Here is a 20,984-nt window from a genome sequence, read left to right on the forward strand (position 1 = left end):
ACTTTTATAATTATTGACAGAACAAGAGCACTCTCAGGTCAAAGGACTTCAGGATTATCTAAGGGAAGAAATATATTACATTCCTAGACCTAAGTACTTTTATAGTCCTAAGAATAATTTTAGATCAAAGGGCTTCAGAGTCTCCCCTGCTGTCTCCCCTACATCAATTGTACATATATAATCTGTACCAAATTGTTTACTTTGTTAGAGAGGAGAGGGAAAAGAAAAAGGAAGAAAAATTGGAATTCAAAATTTTACAAAACATAAATATTAAAAAGGATGGAATTTTTTTTTCATTTCAAAGGAGATTTTTTTTGCTGAGTAATACCTAACTCTCCAGTGTTTTAATATGATTCAATTGAAAAATAATCTCTTGTTTCTCTCAGATCTGTGGAGGAAGAAGGAATTTGTGACCAAAGAAGAACTAGAGATCATTATTGACCACAAAATAGATAATTTTGGTTATATTAAGTTAAAAAGTTTTTGTACAAACAAAACTAATGCAGACAAGATTAGAAGGGAAGCAATCAACTGGAAAAACATTTTATATTCAAAGGTTCTGATAAAGGCTTCATTTCTTAACTATATAGAGAATTGACTCAAATTTATAAGAATTCAAGCCAATCTCCAATTGATAAATGGTCAAAGCATATGAACTGACAATTTTCAGATGAAGAAATTGAAACTATTTTTCTAGTCATATGAGGAGATGCACCAGATCACTACTGATCAGAGAAATACAAACTAAGACAACTCTGAGATACTGTTACACACCTCTCAGATTGACTAAGATGACAAGAAAAGATAACAATAAATGTTGTCGGGGATGTGGGAAAACTGAGATACTCATACATTGTTGGCAGAACTGTGAACAAATCCAACCATTCTGAAGAACAATTTGGAACTATGCTCAGAAAGTTATCAAACTGTGCATACCCTTTGACCCAGCAGTGTTACTACTGGGCTTATATCCTAAAGAGATCTTAAAGGATGGAAAGGAATTCACATGTGCAAAAATGTTTGTGGCAGCCCTCTTTGTAGTGGTCAGAAACTGGAAGCTGAGTGGATGCCGATCAATTGGAGAATGGCTGAATAAATTATGGTATATGAATATTATGGAATATTATTGTTTGTAAGAAATGACCAACAGGATGATTTCAGAGAGGCCTGGAGAGACTTACATGAACTGATGCTGAGTGATATGAGCAGAACAAGGAGATTATTACACAAGGCAACAAGAAGATTATACGATGATTAATTCTGATGAACGTGGCTCTCTTCAACAATTAGATGATTCAAACCAGTTCCAATTATTCATTGATGAAAAGAGGATTGTGGAAACTAAATGTGATTCACAACATAGCATTTTCACTCTTCATTATTGCTTGCTTGCATTTTATTTTGCTTCTTTTTTATTGGTTTGATTTGATTTGATTTTTTTTTGTGCATCACAATAATTGAATAAATATGTATGCATATATTGGATTTAACATATATTTCTACCATGTTTAACATATATTGGACTATTTGCCATATAGGGGTGGGTATGGGGGAAGGGAGGGAAAATTGGAATACAAGGTTTTGCAAGGGCTAATGTTGATGAAGGGGAAGTTAAATTGTGATCCCTTTAAAATTATCACCCTGAAACCGTGATCTGGCCTGGATACTGATAAGCATCTAGGCCTGGAGATTTTTGGCTTCTTTTTCAACCTGAAACCTAAGCCTCAAAGATTCCTTTTTAAAAGGCAGTTTCTGGCCTCATTCTTTGCAGAAGGTCCAAAGAAGCTAGGAACCTGGCCACTTGAGAAGGCATTCTCTTCTCAGTGCCAGCCTCCATTTCCCTAATAGAACTTTTCCACTAAAAAAGTCAGTCTCTTAGCAAAACTGGCTTCCTATCAAACAATAAACTTCCATTTTTGCCAATTAATATTTCAGGTTCATGAATTCCTTCATAAAGAACCTGTGCTGATTAAAAGGGGGTTTTAACAATTCTCTCATTGCCGTTAACCTGATCATTAAAGAATTATCCATGCATATGTTTTGAAAAATAAAAAGCTTTAATTTAAAAAAAAAGAAAAACAATCCCTTGACAGAATTCCACTTCATAATAAATATTGAGAGGGTACAGCTGATTCTTTAAGTGAAATACCCATATTGCATCAGTGTGCCACTTTAATGAAAGTACTATTTAGAACAATGACAGTACAGTTGATTCTTTAAGTGAAATATCCATATTGCATCAGTATGTTACTTTAACGAGTGCACTATTTAGAACGACAATTATTTCACAATTTCAGTGAATGTTAGTTTTCTTCCTATAAATACAAATTCTGTCTGAATTAAGATATAATAATCTTCAACTAAGTTTTATGAAGTATAAAAATTTACATTTGTTTCTTTTTGTAGTGATCAAAGACATATTGACAAAAAGCTTCTCTTCAACAACAATCCCATTTCAATGTTTCCATACTACTAGAGTTTGGGTACTGCTTTACATGGAGAAGCAAAGCCACCAGTGAAGTTGCCAGAGCCCTCAATGGAGCCTTATCTATTGAAATTCTTACAGAAAGACTATCAAATAATTAAAAACATAACCAGCACCATAGAGAACTATCATTGTATGCTGACATGACCAAATCCCAATTGTAAAAAATCAGAAATTATACTCAGTCCTTCAGCCACTTTAGTAAACAAAAGAAGAACAAAGAGTAGGATCATCAAGATGTGGAGTGAGGATGTTTCCATGAGATTCTCTTGCCTTATGTCTGAATACCAGGTCAGGAAGCACAATGTGAACCCATTTATGTGGGCAGCCATTAGAGACAGCATAGAAAATAAGTGCATTTTGATTGAGTTTGAAAAGCTTCAGGAGACAGTGATCACAGCAGGGAGAGTGGAGGATGTGCAAAGAACTGAACTACAAATGAAGACTCTGATTGAAAGGGAAAAACAAAGTATAAGAGAGAACTTGATTGTGTGTCCTGGAAGGTGTTCCATTTTATGCAAAAGTGGGCTAGAAGAGACTCTCCACAAGGAATACCCAGAGCTGGAATTTACATATAATGCCCTCACAAAGAACATTTGCCTAAGGGGATTGGCTGCTGATGTGTACAAAGAGTGAAATTCTGAAAAAGCTACAGAATTTGGATCAGAAATCTCTCCATCTTTCTCTACAGATAATTCAATTTCTGCAACAAGTAAACTGTGAGACATTCTCTGAATCTCTTTTTGGAGCTGAGAAAATTCCTGCTGTTTATGATTTGGAGGATGAAGCAGTTGTGCTGGTTGGCTCCTCTTTTCAAGTTCTTTCTGAAGCTGAAAAGCATATAAAGAAAGCCTTAGACTTTAAATGCATCAACTTGGCAGACAGTAGAATTCTTGATGATCCTCAGTGGAAAACACTCATTGAAGATTTAAGGAAGAAATACAACCGCTCCTCAAAGACTGTAATAATAGAAGAGCAAAATTCAGACACTGGAGTGAAGATAATGGTTGCTGGCTGTGTTAGTCCAGTAGATGAAAGCTATCAAGAACTTTATAAATTTATAGAAAAAAACACAAAGATAAAGGAGTTAGTTGCTATGAAATCTCTAGGGGTTATTCAGTATATGAAAGATAAAAATAAGCAAATCTGGGAAACTAAAGGAAAAAATGTAAAGGTCAATTTCTTTCTTTTTTTTTTTGCAGTTTTAATTTTTAAAAATTTTTTAAATTAATTTTATAATTATAACATTTTTTGACAGTACATATGCATAGGTAATTTTTTACAACATTATCCCTTGTACTCCCTTCTATTCTGAATTTTTCTCCTCCTTCCCTCTACCCCCTCCCCTAGATGGCAGGCATTCCCATACATATTAAATATGTTATAGTATATCCTAGGTACAATGTATATGTGCAGAACCGAATTTTGTTGTTGTTGTTGTTGCAAAGGAAGAATTGGATTCGGAAGGTAAAAATAATCTGGGGAGAAAAACAAAAAATGCAAACAGTTTACACTCATTTCCCAGTGTTCCTTTTTCTAGGTGTAGCTGATTCTGTCCATCATTGATCAAATGGAATTGGATTAGCTCTTCTTTATGTTGAAGATATCCACTTCCATCAGAGTACATCCTCATACAGTATCATTGTTGAAGTGTATAATGATCTCCTAGTTCTGCTCATTTCATTCAGCATCAGTTGATGTGAGTCTCTCCAAGCCTCTCTGTATTTCATTTTGTTGGTCATTTCTTACAGAGCGATAATATTCCATAACATTCATATACCATAATTTACCCAACCATTCTCCAATTGATGGGCATCCATTCATTTTCCAGTTTCTAGTCACTATAAAAAGGGCTGCCACAAACATTTTGGCACATACAGGTCCCTTTCCCCTCTTTAGTATTTCTTTGGGATATAAGCCCAGTAGTAGCACTGCTGGATCAAAGGGTATGCACAGTTTGATAACTTTTTGGGCATAATTCCAGATTGCTCTCCAGAATGGCTGGATTCTTTCACAACTCCATCAACAATGCATCAGTGTCCCAGTTTTTCCACATCCCCTCCAACATTCATCACTATCTTTTCCTGTCATCTTAGCCAATCTGACAAGTGTGTAGTGGTATCTCAGAGTTGTCTTAATTTGCATTTCTCTGATCAAGTGATTTGGAATACTTTCATATGAGTGGAAATAGTTTCAATTTCATCATCTGAAAATTGTCTGTTCATATCCTTTGACCATTTATCAATTGGAGAATGGCTTGATTTCTTATAGAGTCAGTTCTCTGTATATTTTGGAGATGAGGCTTTTATCAGAACCTTTAACTGTAAAAATGTTTTCCCAATTTGTTACTTCCCTTCTAATCTCATTTGCATTAGTTTTGTTTGTACAAAACCTTTTTAATTTGATGTAATCAAAATCTTCTATTTTGTGATTGATAATGGTCGTTAGTTCTCCTCTGGTCACAAATTCCTTCCTCCTTCACAAGTCTGAGAGGTAAACTATCCTCTGTTCCTCTAATTTATTTATGATCTCGTTCTTTATACCTAAATCATTACAACATTATCCCTTGTACTCCCTTCTATTCTGAATTTTTCTCCTCCTTCCCTCTACCCCCTCCCCTAGATGGCAGGCATTCCCATACATATTAAATATGTTATAGTATATCCTAGGTACAATGTATATGTGCAGAACCGAATTTTGTTGTTGTTGTTGTTGCATGTCTAAATCATGGACCCATTTTGATCTTATCTTAGTATGTCGTGTTAAATGTGGGTGCATGCCTAATTTCTGCCATACTAATTTCCAGTTTTCCCAGCAGTTTTTGTCAAATAATGAATTCTTATCCCAAAAGTTGGGATCTTTGGGTTTGTCAAACACTAGATTGCTATTTTTATTCCCTATCTTGCCCTGTGAACCTAATCTATTCCACTGATCAACTAGTCTATTTCTTAGCCAATACCAAATGGTTTTGGTGACTGCTGCTTTATAATATAGTTCTAGATCAGGTACAGCTACACCACCTTCATTTAATTTGTAAAGGTCAATTTCAAAACTCAGATCAACCAAAAAGGCATTTTGCTGAGTGGCTCAAAAGGAGAAGTGCTAAGAGGAGTGACCATAGTTAAACAAACACTAGATTCAATACATGTTAAAAATTTTACTATTGATAAACTAGGGGCCAAGTCCTTATTCAAAAACAAAAAAGAATATTATACAAGGGAAGCAAAACAGAAATATAATTTTTCCATTTGGTTATAAGAAAATGGAGAAGAAAACAGTGGGGGTAATATTAATGGGCAGAAGATCTACTGCCAGATAACTTTAGAATCTGGCATCTTGTTGACTGTTCAGAAAGGTGACTTAACCCAGTTCTCAGCAGATGTGGTGGTGAATGCAGCAAATGAGACCTTAAAACACTGTGGGGGCCTGGCAGCTGCACTCTCTAAAGCAGCAGGCCCAGAGCTACAGAGGGACTGTGACAGGATAATTCAGGAACAGGGTAAGATCCTTCCTGGATGTGCTGTTGTCTCAGCTGCTGGACAGCTCCCATATCAGCAAGTGATTCATGCTGTTGGTCCCAGGTGGAGACAGGAACATGCTCACAGGTGTGTGCAGTTACTAAAAAATGCTATCACAGAGATTCTTTATCTGGCTGGAGAATTTGGGCACACTTCAATAGCTATCCCAGCTCTTAGCTCTGGGGTCTTTGGCTTCCCCTTAAGAGTGTGCAGAGACCATCATTCTGACCATTAAGGAAAACTTCCAGCATTCCCAAAAACATAGTTTGAAAAAGATTCATCTTGTTGATTCATCTGAGGAGACAGTTCAGACTCTTTCCAAAGCTATGCAGACCATCTTTAAAGATATATTACCTAGAAATAATTTACTATCCTCTTCAGCGTTATAAAACCAGAAAACCACCAGGAGAAAAAGTATTAAACATAGAAATGTGTTGGACTCCATTGAAACAAGCAAACTTCTGAGTATCATCTTGATGATAGGAGTTGTTCAGGATGCTAAGGTGGGTATTACATTTATCAAACACCACTGAAGGTAATTTTGAAATTTAAATAACCTGATTCCCATGTAAATGGGATCATATATATTTTCAACTTATGATTTTTTGTTAGGTTAATGCAGATTTACTCTAAGGTTAAAATTCTACTCCCTTGAGTGCATGGAAGTTGAAGATAAGTCTAATGACTTTTGCAGGGTTATACAATTCATAAGTGTCTAAGGCAGATTTAAACCTAGCTCTTCCAATCTATAGATTCAGTGCCATATTCATTATGCCATACTGTCTTCATTAAGAAATTTTAGATGATCCAACATCTGTTCCTTTCTATTGTTGCAATTAACAAGAGCTAACTTTATTTAGTTCTTTCATTTTTCAGTCATGTCCAACCATTTGTGACTCCATTTGGGGGTTTTCTTGACAAAGATACTAGTGTGATTTACCATCTCTTCTCTAACTCATTTTACAGAGAAGGAAACTAAGACAAATGGGTTAAGTAACTTTCCAAGGTAGATAGTACACAACTAGTAACATACTGTAAATATAGCTAGTAAATATCTGAGGCTGATTTGAAGACAGGAGGTATCTTCCTGACTCCAGTTCCACTTCACCACCAAACTTTATCAAGCAAATGAAAATTTTTTTTTTTTTTGGCTGAGGCAATTGTGGTTAAGTGACTTGCCCAGGGTCACACAGCTAAGATGTGTTAAGTGTCTGAGGGCAGATTTGAACTCAGGTCCTCCTGACTTTAAGACTGGTGCTCTATCCACTATACCAACTAGCTGCCTCAAAGGAAACACTTTTTTTAAAAATCTGGTCTTTTTTTTTTTTTAAACTGTTCCATTGTTTCAGTTGTGTCCAACTGTCCATGATTCCATCTGGGCTTTCTTAGCAAAGATACAGAAGTGGTTTGACATTTCCTTCTTCAGCTCATTTTATACATGAGGAAAATTGAAGCAAAGAGTTGTGTCTTGCCCAGGATCCATAGCCAGTGTTTAAGGCTGGATTTGAATTCTGATCCTCCTCACTCCAGGTACTAGCACTATACCCACTGAGATACCTAACTGCCCCATTTATATTTTTCCTTTATCTTTAAATTTGTTTTTCTTCTTTATTAAGAACTTCACAAAAGGCAGCAACACAAATATATTGATATACAAAGAGGCATAAAGAAACATTATGTATGAAACTGTGAGCTTCTACTCTGTATAGTTTGGGTGGTATTTTTTTAATGTATGTTACATTTAACACTATGGTAATAGAATTGTCCTACTTGTCTTTCCCACCATATGAACTTATTTCTGTGTGTTTTTTTAAATGGTTTCATTGATGCTTTCTTCTTTCTTTTCTCCATTTTTTCATTTTTGCATTACTATCTCTACTCTCTATCTTTCTCCAGTAACTCTGGCTTCTGCTATCTTCATTCTACATTAGTTGATAAAAGTCTTCCCATGATTTCTTGAGGCACTTAAGTATACAATGGATAGAGCAGTATATCTGGAATAATGATGAGCTGAGATACAATTTAGCCTTAACATCTTTGCCAGCTGTATGATCCTAGAAAAGCCATTTAAATACCAAATGATCAGTTTTCTTATCTGTAAAGTGGAGCTAATAATAACATAACATCTGCTTCACAAGGTTGTTGTAAGGATCAAATGAGATAACATTTGTAAAGTGTTTGCATAAATGCCAAGTACTTTTGAAAATGACTCCTAATTTAACATTGCTTTTTATATGGCAATAATATCCTATTATTTTCAGAGGCTCCAAATTTCACAAATATATTGCCAAGTTTGGTTGGTTGGATTTTTGCTACCATGAAGAATGCTGCTATGATTATTTTGTTCTCTTTGAGATTTTTTTTCCTATCGTTGACTTTTATAAGGTATAACGCAACATTAGTATTGCTGAATAAAAGGGTATGAACAGTGTTCTGACTTTTTCATATATTTGCAAATTGTTTTGCCATGTAACTGGAAATCATAACTTGACCTATTATATTATCAGTATGCATCCATGGTTCCTCCAAAACTAACTTTTAAAAATCAACTTGGCTCTATGAGTATTAAGTATAATTCTTGTTATTAATGTAATGGTACTTTTTTCATATAATACTTCAAATTTTGAATTTTTCTTTAGAACACCTCTCTCGGTTGAGAAATAGCTTTTGCTGTTATATATATTTTAGTTGGTTCCCAAATATTATTAAGCCCAATGCCTATCATATATAGTAAAAGGTTGAGAATATACATTCCATGATTATTTTTCATTTAGATGCATCTACAGATAAAAATAGTTTTGTCAGTTGATATTTTCTTTCTAATTTGAAAAATTCAAAACTAGGGGAAGAGAATCTCACTTAAAATTTGGAATATATTACAGAGAAGAAAGTTTTGGGGAAGATTTCTTTGCCCTACCCTTTCATTTGCAGTAACCCAGTAGATCATAAATTTATTTGCAGAAGGGGATGAACAAGTACTTTATCACATAGATGGATGAATGACACATCTTTTGAAAATAGAAACAGGAGGTCTCAACAATCAAAAATGTTAAAGTTCTCATTCAACAAATGTTTATTAAATACTTACTATCTGCCAAACACTGTTCTGGACACTAGGGATACAAAGACAAAATTTAAACAGTCTTTGTCCTCACAAGCTTACATTCTATGAGAGGGAAAAACATGTACAAGTGTAAGTAAAAGCAAAAATATAGTAAAAGTAAATACAAAGTATTTCTAGAGAAAGGAGAACCAGCAGCTAGGGTTCAAGAATGCCTCACATAGAAGATGGCACTTACACTGAGCTTTAAAGGGAACTAAAGATTCCTTAAAGTAGAAATTAATTGAGTGTATTTCAGGCATGAGGGACAACCTGCCAAAGGCATGAAAATGGAAGATGGGTTGTTAATCACAAGGAAGAGACAGTAGTCCAGTTTGGCTAGATGCAGAATATATTAAAGGGAGCAATATGAAACAAGTGTGGAAAGATAGGGTGGGATTGGATTATGAACAGCTTTCATTGAAAGTAAAAGAGTTTTTTAAAAAAATTTTAATTACAATTTAAAATTTTCTTTTAATTGAAAAAAAGAAACTAAAATTAAGAATTGGTGATACAATGTGTGTAGAATGCAGGCCTACACTCAGGAATACCAAAGTTGTACTCTAACTCTTCATACTTACGAGTTATTTCAATTGGACAAGTCACTTATTCTTTATTTTTCTCAGTTCTCTCAACCATAAAATAAAGATAAGTAATAACAACTACCTCGCAGAGTTATTATTAGGATCAAATTAATATTTATGAAGTACTTAGCATAGTACCTGGTAGAAAATGGTGCTATATAAATGTTATCAATATAATTATTTGTTGTTGTTATCTTAGAAGCAATAGAGAGTATCTATAATTTGAAGGTCATAATGAATTTTATTTCAGCACCATCATGGTTGAATGTATTTTTTGAACAATCACAAGAGAATATCACTGTTGCAATTTAAATCAATGGAACTGACCCTTTTTGCAACTTGATCAATAATAGTAAAGAGCAAAAAATCATAAGTCATTAGTAGCAATAGCAGTTATCAGTTGGTATTAATGATGCTGATAGTCTTTTCCTTCAGGCAAGGAGAACATATGAGGTATAAGGAGAATGGCAGTGTTAGGGATCCTCTAGTCATGTATCTTTTGGGAGTTTTAACTTATTCCCATTTTTAAACTCTTCTCCCCTCAAAAAAATTTGGAGTTCTCTGGAGGATACTTTGTACTTACTCTGTTTCCTTTATTTATTTTTAGCCTTTTAACACTTATTTATTTGCATATATTTTAAACTTCATTTCAATAAATAAAATCTTTTGAACACATACATATACACACAGAGAGATACACAGAGACACACATGTTCAAAAAATCACTGATTAACTGCATTTTATAGTTTGCCAGGACCTTGGTACAGATTTAGATATAAATCTGATAACTACATTTACTTCAGTCTCACTCACTTTCTTCATTACCAACATGAAATCTTTTTCCATACCTTCTGGACCAAAATTAGGCAGATAGAAAGGCAGTTTTCATTGTGGTTTTCATTCAAGGTCAGTGTTTTTTTTTTTTTATTCTTTTCATTATAATGTGAAACAGATAACACCATCACTACCTCTCACAGTTACATAAGTTTAAGTAGTGATCTCGGGAGGTAGTGTGTAGAATGTATCTTCCATCTAGGTAAGATACATTTCTTCTGTTCAACTGTTTCTTTTGAAAGTTGTAGGTTTTTCTCTCATATTTTTGTCTTCAGTTTAGACTTTTTGAATTTGTGAATCTTAATCATATAGGTTTGTCAAACATTTTTGCCAATTAAGCAGTAGTGGGTGGGAATCACCAGTAAGTCAGTCTTCTGAGAAGGCTACTCTAAACTGTTCTTTCTTCTTCCTTCCTTTTCCTTTCTCTTTCCCTCATATCTTCACAAAACCAGTTAGCAAACCAATTAGAGTTATTAAAAGTTCTGTTTTTTTTTTTCCTTCCTCCTATCACTAGCTATTACAAATGTCATTCTCCATCACACACACACCCCTAGAGACCAACTGACAGCTATGTGCCCTGCAATCTTGGAAGCATTAGTACTCCCCCTTTTGCAGCATCCCCCATTTCTGATGCTAGCCTCTGATTTGTACATATATATATATATATATTTTTTTTTTTCAGATAATGGAAGAGATTATGAGAGAATAATACCTGGAAACCACTGCCTCCCTACATTTAACATGGATCACTTTTCCAGCAATTGGAACGGGAAATTTGAGATTTCCAAAAAAATTTTTTGCAAAATTAATTCTGTCCCAGGTGTTCAAATTCGGTAGTTCAGGACTTTTGAAGACTCTAAAAGAAGTGTGCTTTCTGTTGCATCCCAATAATACTGACAACATTGAGTTATTAGTAGAATTTAGTTGCTAAAATGGTTTAAATCTATGCTTTCAAAATATATTTTTAGCCTTATCAATCTCTCTATCCTTTCTATCCTGAAGAAAGGTTATATTTGAGTAATGGTGTTTATAAGATATATAGATAAAATATGTATTTTATATTATGTGTGTATGTGTGTGTGGAAAGAGAGAAGGAAATGTATGAAAACATTTCAGAATATAAAGTTATTTTGAAATTGCGTGTTTAAATGTATGGGTGTAATATATTGCTATATATCATATATATACATATAGGTATATAAATTGTACATATATATTTATATTTTTTCATACATATATGCTTATACACACCCACTTTGAAAATATCACATATCAAATAACCAGTCTTCAGAACAGAAAGAGAAATTTTATTCAGAATAACTATAGAATATGTAAAATATTTGATAATCTACTTACCTTCAAGATACAGAGAATTATACTGATACAAGACCAGACACTTTTTACAGAAGCAAAGACAGGCCTACATAATTGAAGAAATATTAATTATTCTAAGAGTAGGTTGTGTCAATATAATGAAAATTATAGTACACTTTAAATTAATTTACTTGTTCAGAGCAACACCAAGGAAATTATAAAACGTTTAGTTTATAGAGTTTGAAAAAAGAATAACAAAATTCATTTCAAAGGACATAATACAAAAAAATGAAAAGATAGAGACCTAACAGCACCAGAATTCAAACTAATCTACAAAATTGTAATCACCAAAACTTTTGATACCATCTAAAAAATCAGAACAGCTAAATTGTACAGTGGATAGAGCACTGGGCTTAGAATCAGGAAGACTCATCTTCATGAATTCAAATCTGGCCTCAGACACTCACCAGCTGTGTGATCCTGTTAAGTGTTAGTTCCTCATCTGTAAAATGAGCTGGAGAAGGAAATGGCAAACCACTCTTGTATCTTTGCCAAGAAAACAATTGGGTAACAAAGAGTTGGACAAAACTGAAACAACTCAGTAGCAACAACAAATAGATTTACCAGTAAGACAGATGAAGTATGTGTTATACAGAAACAAATAAATAAAGTAGCAATACATTCAACAAACCAAAAGACCCAAACTTCCAGGGTAAGGTTTCGCTACTTGACAAAAACTACTGAGGCTACTGGAAAACAATTTGGTAGAAATCAGACCTATAATCAGACACCATGCTCCTAAAATGATACATGACAGATATAAAAGATATATCATAAATAAATTAAAGAAACAAGGAATAAAATACTTTACACATCTGTACTTATAGAAAAAGCCAGGAATAATGGACATATTTTATTACATAAAATTATGATAAAAATTTTGTACAAAGTCAATAAAATTTAAAAATAAAACAGGGTAAATGTGTGGGGAGTAGAAATCTTTGCATAAAGTTTCTCTGATAAAGGGCTTATATTTAAGCTATATAAAGTATCCAAATATATTAAAACATTATAGTTAAGTGGTCAGAGGATTTGCTTAGACAATTCTTTTTTAAAATTTTTCAATAGTATTTTATTTTTCCAAATACATGTAAAGAAAATTTTCAACTTTCATTTTTGTAAGAATTTGTACTCCAGGGACAGCTAGGTGGCATAGTGGATAGAGCACCAGCCCTGAAGTCAGGAGGACCCGAGTTCAAATGTGGTCTCAGACACTTAACATTTCCTAGCTGCATGACCCTGGGCAAGTCATTTAACCCCAATTGCCTCAGCAAAAAAAAAAAAAAAAAAAAAAAATTATACTCCAAATTTTTCTCTTTCTGTTTTCTTTCCCTTTCACAAGACAATAAGCAATTTGATATAAGTTAAATATGTGTACACATAGATAATTCTGAACTGAAAGAAAGAAGTTCAGACTATAAATAAGTATATAAAAAAATTCTCCAAGTCTTCCTTAAAATTTTTATTTAGGGGAAGGATAGTGGGAAAATGGTAGAATAGGTCAGAAAATTCCCACTCTCTAAATTTCTCCCACAAATGAAACAAAACTGCATCTCAGAGTGAATATAGACTGGTTTAAAAAAATAAAAGGTAAAACTTGAGACAGAACAAAGATCCTCCTAGAATAACTGGAGAAAACCCTAAGAAAAACTTCAGAACAGAGGTTTAACCAATGTGAATTGTCAATACCTCTAGGCTAGCAAGTAGGGAGCCCTAGGCTAGCTGGATTTGGAGGTGGCTGCAGTCCAAACCACAGGAATTTTCATCTCCTGGACAGAGTAGGAAGTTGGGAGTCTGAGTCTGGGAAGATTGAGGGAATCTTTGCTGATAAAAAATGCTAGGCCCTGCTATACTGCTGAGATACGGTGTTGGGTGATATGGAATCCACATACCTGGTGAGTACAGAAGCAATGGGCAGGGTAGCTGCAGGATATGGGCACATATAGGAAGGTGGAGTTCTTGGTTTGGGATTCGATGCCAAAGGGAAAAAATGAAGTGAAGCTAAAGGTACCAATCCATCCACCCAAGGATTAGAGGTGATTACATTGTCCTTTTTTTTTTTTTTTTTTTTTTTAATGAACAAAGTAGAAATCTATCCACACACACGTACATGCACACACATTTATATGCATTGTTCCCTCTTAAACCCAATCTATCCAACCATAGAAAATTTCAATTGAAACAGAAGGCTAGGGTTCATCTACAGAAAAGGATACTGAAGTTAAAAAATAAAAGCCTCTCCAATCCCAAAGAGTAACACTGAATTGTTATCAACACAAAAAATAATTAATAGAAGTTTCAAAAGATTTTAAAAATAAAGTGGGATTGAGAAAAACTAACATAATAAAGAACAATCCAAGAAAAACATGAAGATTATGAAAAGGTCAACCAACTAGATCTGGAGAACAGATCAAGAAGGGAAAATATAAGAATAATGGGCTACCTGAAAGCTATGACAAAAAAAAAAAAAAGAACCTTGTCACAACACAAGAAGAATTAATGAAAATTTTCTTGAAAAGAACATGAGGGCAAAGTAGGAATAGGAAAAAAATTTCATTAATCACCATTTCAAAGAGGAGGTCTTCCTCTATAAAAAGACATATAGGAACATCATTGCTAAATTTCAAACTCCCGAGATCAGAGAAAATTTTACAAGCAGCATCAATTGCAACAAATCCATCCAATTTTATATAAGTTGTAGTTACAATCAGAATTGCACAGGATTTATCTAATTGGCAAGAATAAAAAATGCAGGTCAGAAGAACTAGAGTTATGGCTAAAAATATTATATCTAACAAAATTAAATATAATAATGAAAAAATGGACATTCAGTGAACTGTTTGATAAAAACCTGAACTCAATAGAAAATTTAATGTATGAGTCAATATCAAAGGACTCAATAAGGACAAAACTGTTAACATTAGTAACCAGGTAGTCCAAGAGAAAGTCCAAAAGAAAGATTGGGATAGAGCTAATTATGATATAACTCTAAAAAACAAAACTACCTAAGAAAATGTAATTAATTATGCTATACAAATGAGTTGGGAGAGCAAGAACTGACATAGAGGGATTAGATGGGGGAAGAGGGCTGGTAGTTCTGAAAAATTATTCACATCAGAAATGGGTTTAAGAGGGAACAATGCATATAGACGTGTGTGTGTGTGTGTGTGTGTGTGTGTGTGTGTGTGTAGATAGATATACTGATATACCGAAAAGCATCCTCCAAAATCTATTAAGAAATTAGAGGGGGAGAATAGAAGGGTAAGTAAATGTGTTGGTAGGATAAGGTGTGTTGATTAATGGGAATCATTAATTCCCATTAATGATGGGCATAGGATAAGAGAGAGTACAGAAGAATGTTTAGATTAACAGGAAGGGATATGATAAGTGACTTGTCAAAGGTGACAGGAAATAAGCCCAAAAGTCACAAATCTAGCTCAGGTCTTCTGACTTCAAATGCAGGACACTTTGGAATCAATTCCTGGGTCTGTTTCTTAACCCTTAGTGTCTCTTAGGATTTGTTATATGATCTTCTTTTAGGAATGGTATTTCTTCTGGGAATATATCATTTTAATCACTAGTCATAGAAATATATCCTTATTTTCTTGTTGCCTATGCTTTTCTAGAAAATCTCATTAATATTGTAGTGAATTGTTACACACAGTAGCAGTCTTTCTTTTTCCAGGCATACAAAAGAGAATTCATTAACTATTCTGATGGAAAAACTACCAGTGCCAGAGCTTTCAGCACTAGTGATGCACAAGGCCTAGTAAAGTTATTTTCTTAAAGATTGTTTACCATTAATTACTGATAATTTAGTTGGTAGTCAAAATCCAGACAAATATAATGGTTTATATGAAAAATAAAGAAGTAATAGAGAAGATACAAAACCACGTGTAATGCTTCTAGTCACATAAAATGCTAGATATATAGATAATAGATAGATAAAGCGTTTTAAATCAAGTGCTTATTGTGAACCAGGCTTTCTGCTAAGTGCTAGTCTTTTTTTATTGGTTATGAGTCAGATCAAGCTATCGGGTCTAAGGCCATCTGGTTGAATGATATGGAATGACGCCAATATTTTTCTCAGACTGGTCCAAAGAACTCCATGTAGATTAACTTAAACAATCAATTAGATATTCCTGGTTCATCCAATTCGATTATTCAATTAATGCTTTGTATGGTCCATATACTATTTAAAAATGTCTTTTACTCAAGAGAGCTTTTATACTTTAGAAAAGTAAAGCAGAGAGACCACCTAAAAGAGAAAAGGGAAGAGTAAGAAAGAGGCATACAACAACATCTGATAAGTATAACAAAACCATATTTGGTGATTGGGTTTTTTTTTTCTCTTTAGATTTCTTTGAGACTATTTCTAGACTTGAATGTGGAATATATGAAAGCAATATTAGATGTATTACCTTCCAGGTTGTTTCTGGAGACATCACTAAGGAAGAGTCTGAAGTTATTGTAAATTCAACAGATGAGACATTTATCTTCAAACAAGGTATTTTGTTTGAATAATTTGAACTAATATAATGGTTAACATAATTATAATATAGCAATGTATCATCAGTCTATTATAGTCATATAGTATAATGGGGGACTAGCAGGTACTGATAGTATATATGATTGGGCACAAGGACCCAGATTCCAGAAATAGTCCTTCTCAGATCAGGGCAAAGTATATAACTAGGTCTCCACAATTTTATATTTGCCTTAGCAGTCAATGTCTTACTCATATTGTTTCTCTCTGGGGAAATATATACTCCTTGAGGCTAGGAACTGTTTGTTTCTTCTTTTTTAAAAGTAATTTTTATTATATTTTTACTTTTATATCACCTACAGGTTCTACTCTAGCCTTGATGAGGTCTTCATTTTTAGGTGTGGTTAGCAGAGGAATTGGTCCCTGAGGCAGACAGGGAGAAGGCTCTGATGGAGATAAGTTTAGCTCCATAGTCTCACCTTCCGGGGAGATCATCCAGTCTGAAATACAAGTTATATCAAACTCTGGAGACCCACTCTCTACAGAGGCCTTGAACAATCCTATCTTGATATGCCCTGTCAGAATCCCAGTCCTATCCCTGAGGTTAAACTTCCTCTATAAAATCTATTTATGGGCCATCCTATTGCGCTGCCCTCCTTTGGGTCAGTCGACCACAGAATTCTGCTGTATGGTGGTTTTCCCCTTCCCCTTCCCCCATGCCACATGATATCTCTCCTAACTCCCCTGTGCTTCCCAACCCTACTTCTCTTCCTTATAGCTAGCTAACTCTTTTGAGTGCAAAGTCCCTTTCAGGATTTAGCCTGCCAGCCAAGGACATACCCATATCCTCATGGAGTCTCCTGGTAAATGGCAAGTTCCTCTAGGCAACTTGCCCTTTTCATCATTAATTATTAAAACCCCTTTCTATTCTCTCCCAACACTATTTCAGTCTATTGCAACCCTTCATTTTGTCTGAACTCCTTTCCCTAAATAAATCTACTTTTTGCCAAAGAAAATGGCCATTGTGAATTCTTCACATGACCAAACCCCAACTTTGGTCCCTCTAATCATCTGGTATGTACATAAATCACATCATGTTGGTCCTTGAACCACATAATTTGGTGTCGAACCCCACCTCATAAACCACAGCAGCCTGTGAACCACTTCATCTTCTCTGAGAGAAATCTCCTTGTAATAAAAATGTTATTAAAGTAGAAAAAAGTTCAGCAAAATATTAATATTTAATACTAATAATATTGAAAAAGCCTAGCATTATATTCAGTGTTTCAAACCCATCGTCCCTAATCTCTGCAAAGGCATGGAGATACATTGATTATTACCATTTTGCAGCACAAAAATTTGATCATTTCAGTGTTATTGTCAGTTCCATTTACAATGTTGTAGTCATTGTGTACATTATTTCCAGTTCTGCTTATTTCACTTTGTATCAGTTTATATCTTTCAATGTTTCTCTGGATTTTTGATATTAATGCTCTGCTACCATAAAAAGTGCTGAGAGAAATATTTTCATGCATATGCCACCTTCCTTTTTGTCCCTCACTCCCTAGGGATATATTTCTAGCAGTGGAATCTTTGGGTCAAAGGATATAGATATTTGAATTAGTCATTCTCCTTTCCCCAAGGTAAACAGAGATCAACTCTAATACAAAGTCCAAAATCAAGAAGTAGGCTGAAGAAATGGACAAATAACAACAATAAAACTTGATTATTAAAAGCTACTACGGTGACAGGAAAACTCAAGACACAAATTCAAAAGAATGCAATGACATGAAAATATCTACAAAGTCTCAAATTTTTAAAAATAGGAGAATGGACACAAAATCAATAAGAATTCTTAGAAAACTCAAGAAAGAAGTTTGTTTTTTAAGAAAAAAAAACTTATAAAAATTTTTAAATGGTGGAAGAAAAATTGGGGAAAGAAATGAGAGCTACCTAACAAAATCATGAAGAGACTTAACATCTTGACCAAAAAAAAAAAACAAAAAACAAAAAACAAAACACTAAAAATATTGAAGAAAACACTTTCTTGGCAATCAGAATTGGCCAAATTGTATGAGGTACAAAACATCACTGAAGAAAACAAATCCTAAAAAAAGTTGAATTGATAACTGAAAGCTAATGATTTCATAAGACATTACAAAACAATAAAACAAAGTCAAAAGACTATTTTAAAAGAATAAAATGTCAAATGGCTCATTGGGGGGAAAAAACAAACATAAGCAACTTACCTGGAAAGTAGATCAAAGAGACGTAATTTAAGAATTGTTGGTCTACCTGAAAGCTATATACAGAGAAAAAGATCCTTAACATAATATTTCAAGAAATTACAAATGAAAACTGTAAGAATCTTAGAATCAGAGAGCAAACTAGAAAATTTTAAAAAGAAAAAAAGAAGTTTCAAAATGAAAATTCCAGGAATGTTTAACTAAAATTCAGAGTTTTCTAGATCAAAGAAAAAATATTGCAAGAATCCAAAAAGAAACAAAAAATTAAAGCTTAAAGTGGGATCACACTAGATTTAGCAATTACCACTATATATTATATACTATAGATTAGAAGTCTTATAAAATGATATTCTGAAAGTCAAAAGAGTTAAGATTGTAACAAAAAATAATCTAAACTACCAAAAATGAGTATAATCTTACAGAAGAAAAAATGAATACTTAAGAAGCTGGAGAAATTATTCAAAAGACATGCAAGTCTTTTTTGAAAAGAATATAAATGGGGCAGCTAGGTGGTGTAATGGATAGAGAATCAGCCCTGAAATCAGGAGGACCTGAATTCAAATTTGCCTCAGACACTTAATACTTCCTAGCTGTGTGACCCTGGGCAAGTCACTTAACCCCAATTGCCTCAGCAACAGCAGCAGCAGCAGCAACAACAAAAAAGAAAAAAAAAAAAAAACTAGAAGAAGAAGAATATAAGCTTCTTGGGGGAAGAGACCATGTCAAGCTTACTACAATATTTGACATAAAACAGTGGATTAATAATTTTTTTCATTCATTCATTGGTCCACTGTGCTAGCCTGCCAAAAATTTTTTGGATCTTCACTCTCATTCAGTATATTATCTACACTTTCTATCTTTATGCTATCTGAACTTTTTTTTAGGTTCTTGCAGGACCAATTTATTTACCTTTTTACCCTCTGCAATAGATGTTAGAGCATAAACTTCAGTTATTTCAGTAGTGGTTCTCTTTTAAAAGAGTTACTATGCGCACTGCAATATGAAATGACCAAAAGTCACATGATATTTTCTTTATTCTTGCTGTCTGCATGACAAAACCAACCTGTTTGTTGATCAATTTTTTATCTTTTTTTAAAAAATATTCTTTCCCCCCAGTTATGTGTAAAGCAGCCTTTTATATTTGTTTTTAAAACCTTAAAGTTTTAAAGATTCTCTCCTTTCCTTCCCATATACCCATATTGAGAAAAAAATCTGTCAAGTAATACAAAGTATTTCCATAAAAGTCTTGTTGCAGAAGAAAACTTAGATCTCCCCCCGCAAAAAAAAAAAACCCTCAAAAAAAGAAAGTTTTAAAAAAACACAATCAGTTCTTTCTGTGGATATGGATAGCATTTTTCATCATAAATCCTATTAATTTGGGGTCATTGTATTGCTGAGAATAGCAAAGTCATTTGCAACTGATTATTCCACAACACATTTATTACTCTGTACACAGTACATTTACTTTTACTTGAGCTCATGGAAGACTTTCTAGGTTTTTCTGAGGGCATCTTGCTCATCATTTCTTATATAACAATAATATTTCATCATAATCACATATCACAGTTTATTCAGCCATTCTCTAATTGATGTGCATCTCTTCAATTTCCAATCCTTTGCCCCCCAAAAAAGAACTGTTACAGATATTTCTGTACATATACATCCCTTCCCTTTTAAAAAAAATCTCTTTTGTGATTCGTGTTTACTAATAATTTTAGTAGGTCAAAGGACATACATGAGTTTATAGTCCTTTAGGTATAGTTCATATCTTTTGATCATTTATCAATTGGAGAATGACTCTTGTTTTTTATAAATTTGGCAGTTCCCTATACATATGAGAAATGAGGCCTTCATTAGAGAAACTTCTAACAAAATTCTTTTCATAATTACTATTGGTAACTGTATCCCCTTCAATCATTCTCTCTTCTTTCACCCTGTCCCTCCTAAAAAGTGTTTTGTTTCTAATTATCCCCTCCCCCAATATATTCTTTTCTATCACCCTCCTTCCTTCTATTATTTGGCTTTTAATTCTTTGTTAAAGTAGAGGTCTATTTCTAGGGTAGAGGATAGAATGTCCCAAGCTTCAGAAGTTTTATACAGTTGTATACAGAGATCCTTCTAGCGACCAGTACTGTGAACTAACACTACTACCCAGACTTGCTTTAAGAGCAAGTGGTCCATATGAGAGGGGCTCTGAAGGTGAGAGTATAATGATTTTCCTTCAAAATTTAAGCTATTTCTGTGTAAGAATATAATAGGCAACAACCACAATGATATTATTTGAATCACCCAGAAACTCTCTCATCTTCTCTACCAATCCATCACAGTATCTATAATGTTCATCTTTAGAGGTTCTA

The 20,984-nt window shown here is 33.7% G+C and overlaps 1 protein-coding gene across 1 annotated transcript in view; it reads left to right on the forward strand.

The window, feature by feature from the left end:
- The first annotated feature begins 9,186 nt into the window (after nt 1-9,186).
- LOC141562086 (protein mono-ADP-ribosyltransferase PARP15-like) overlaps nt 9,187-20,984 on the forward strand; it is a 42,481-nt gene continuing 30,683 nt past the window's right edge. Inside the window, exons 1-2 of the mRNA XM_074302100.1 lie at nt 9,187-9,196; nt 16,253-16,402. Of these exons, the coding sequence (XP_074158201.1) occupies nt 9,187-9,196; nt 16,253-16,402 (160 nt within the window). The remainder of the gene's footprint in view (nt 9,197-16,252; nt 16,403-20,984) is intronic.

This window comes from Sminthopsis crassicaudata, chromosome 3 (assembly GCF_048593235.1).
Source record: "Sminthopsis crassicaudata isolate SCR6 chromosome 3, ASM4859323v1, whole genome shotgun sequence".
Lineage (NCBI taxonomy): Eukaryota > Metazoa > Chordata > Mammalia > Dasyuromorphia > Dasyuridae > Sminthopsis > Sminthopsis crassicaudata.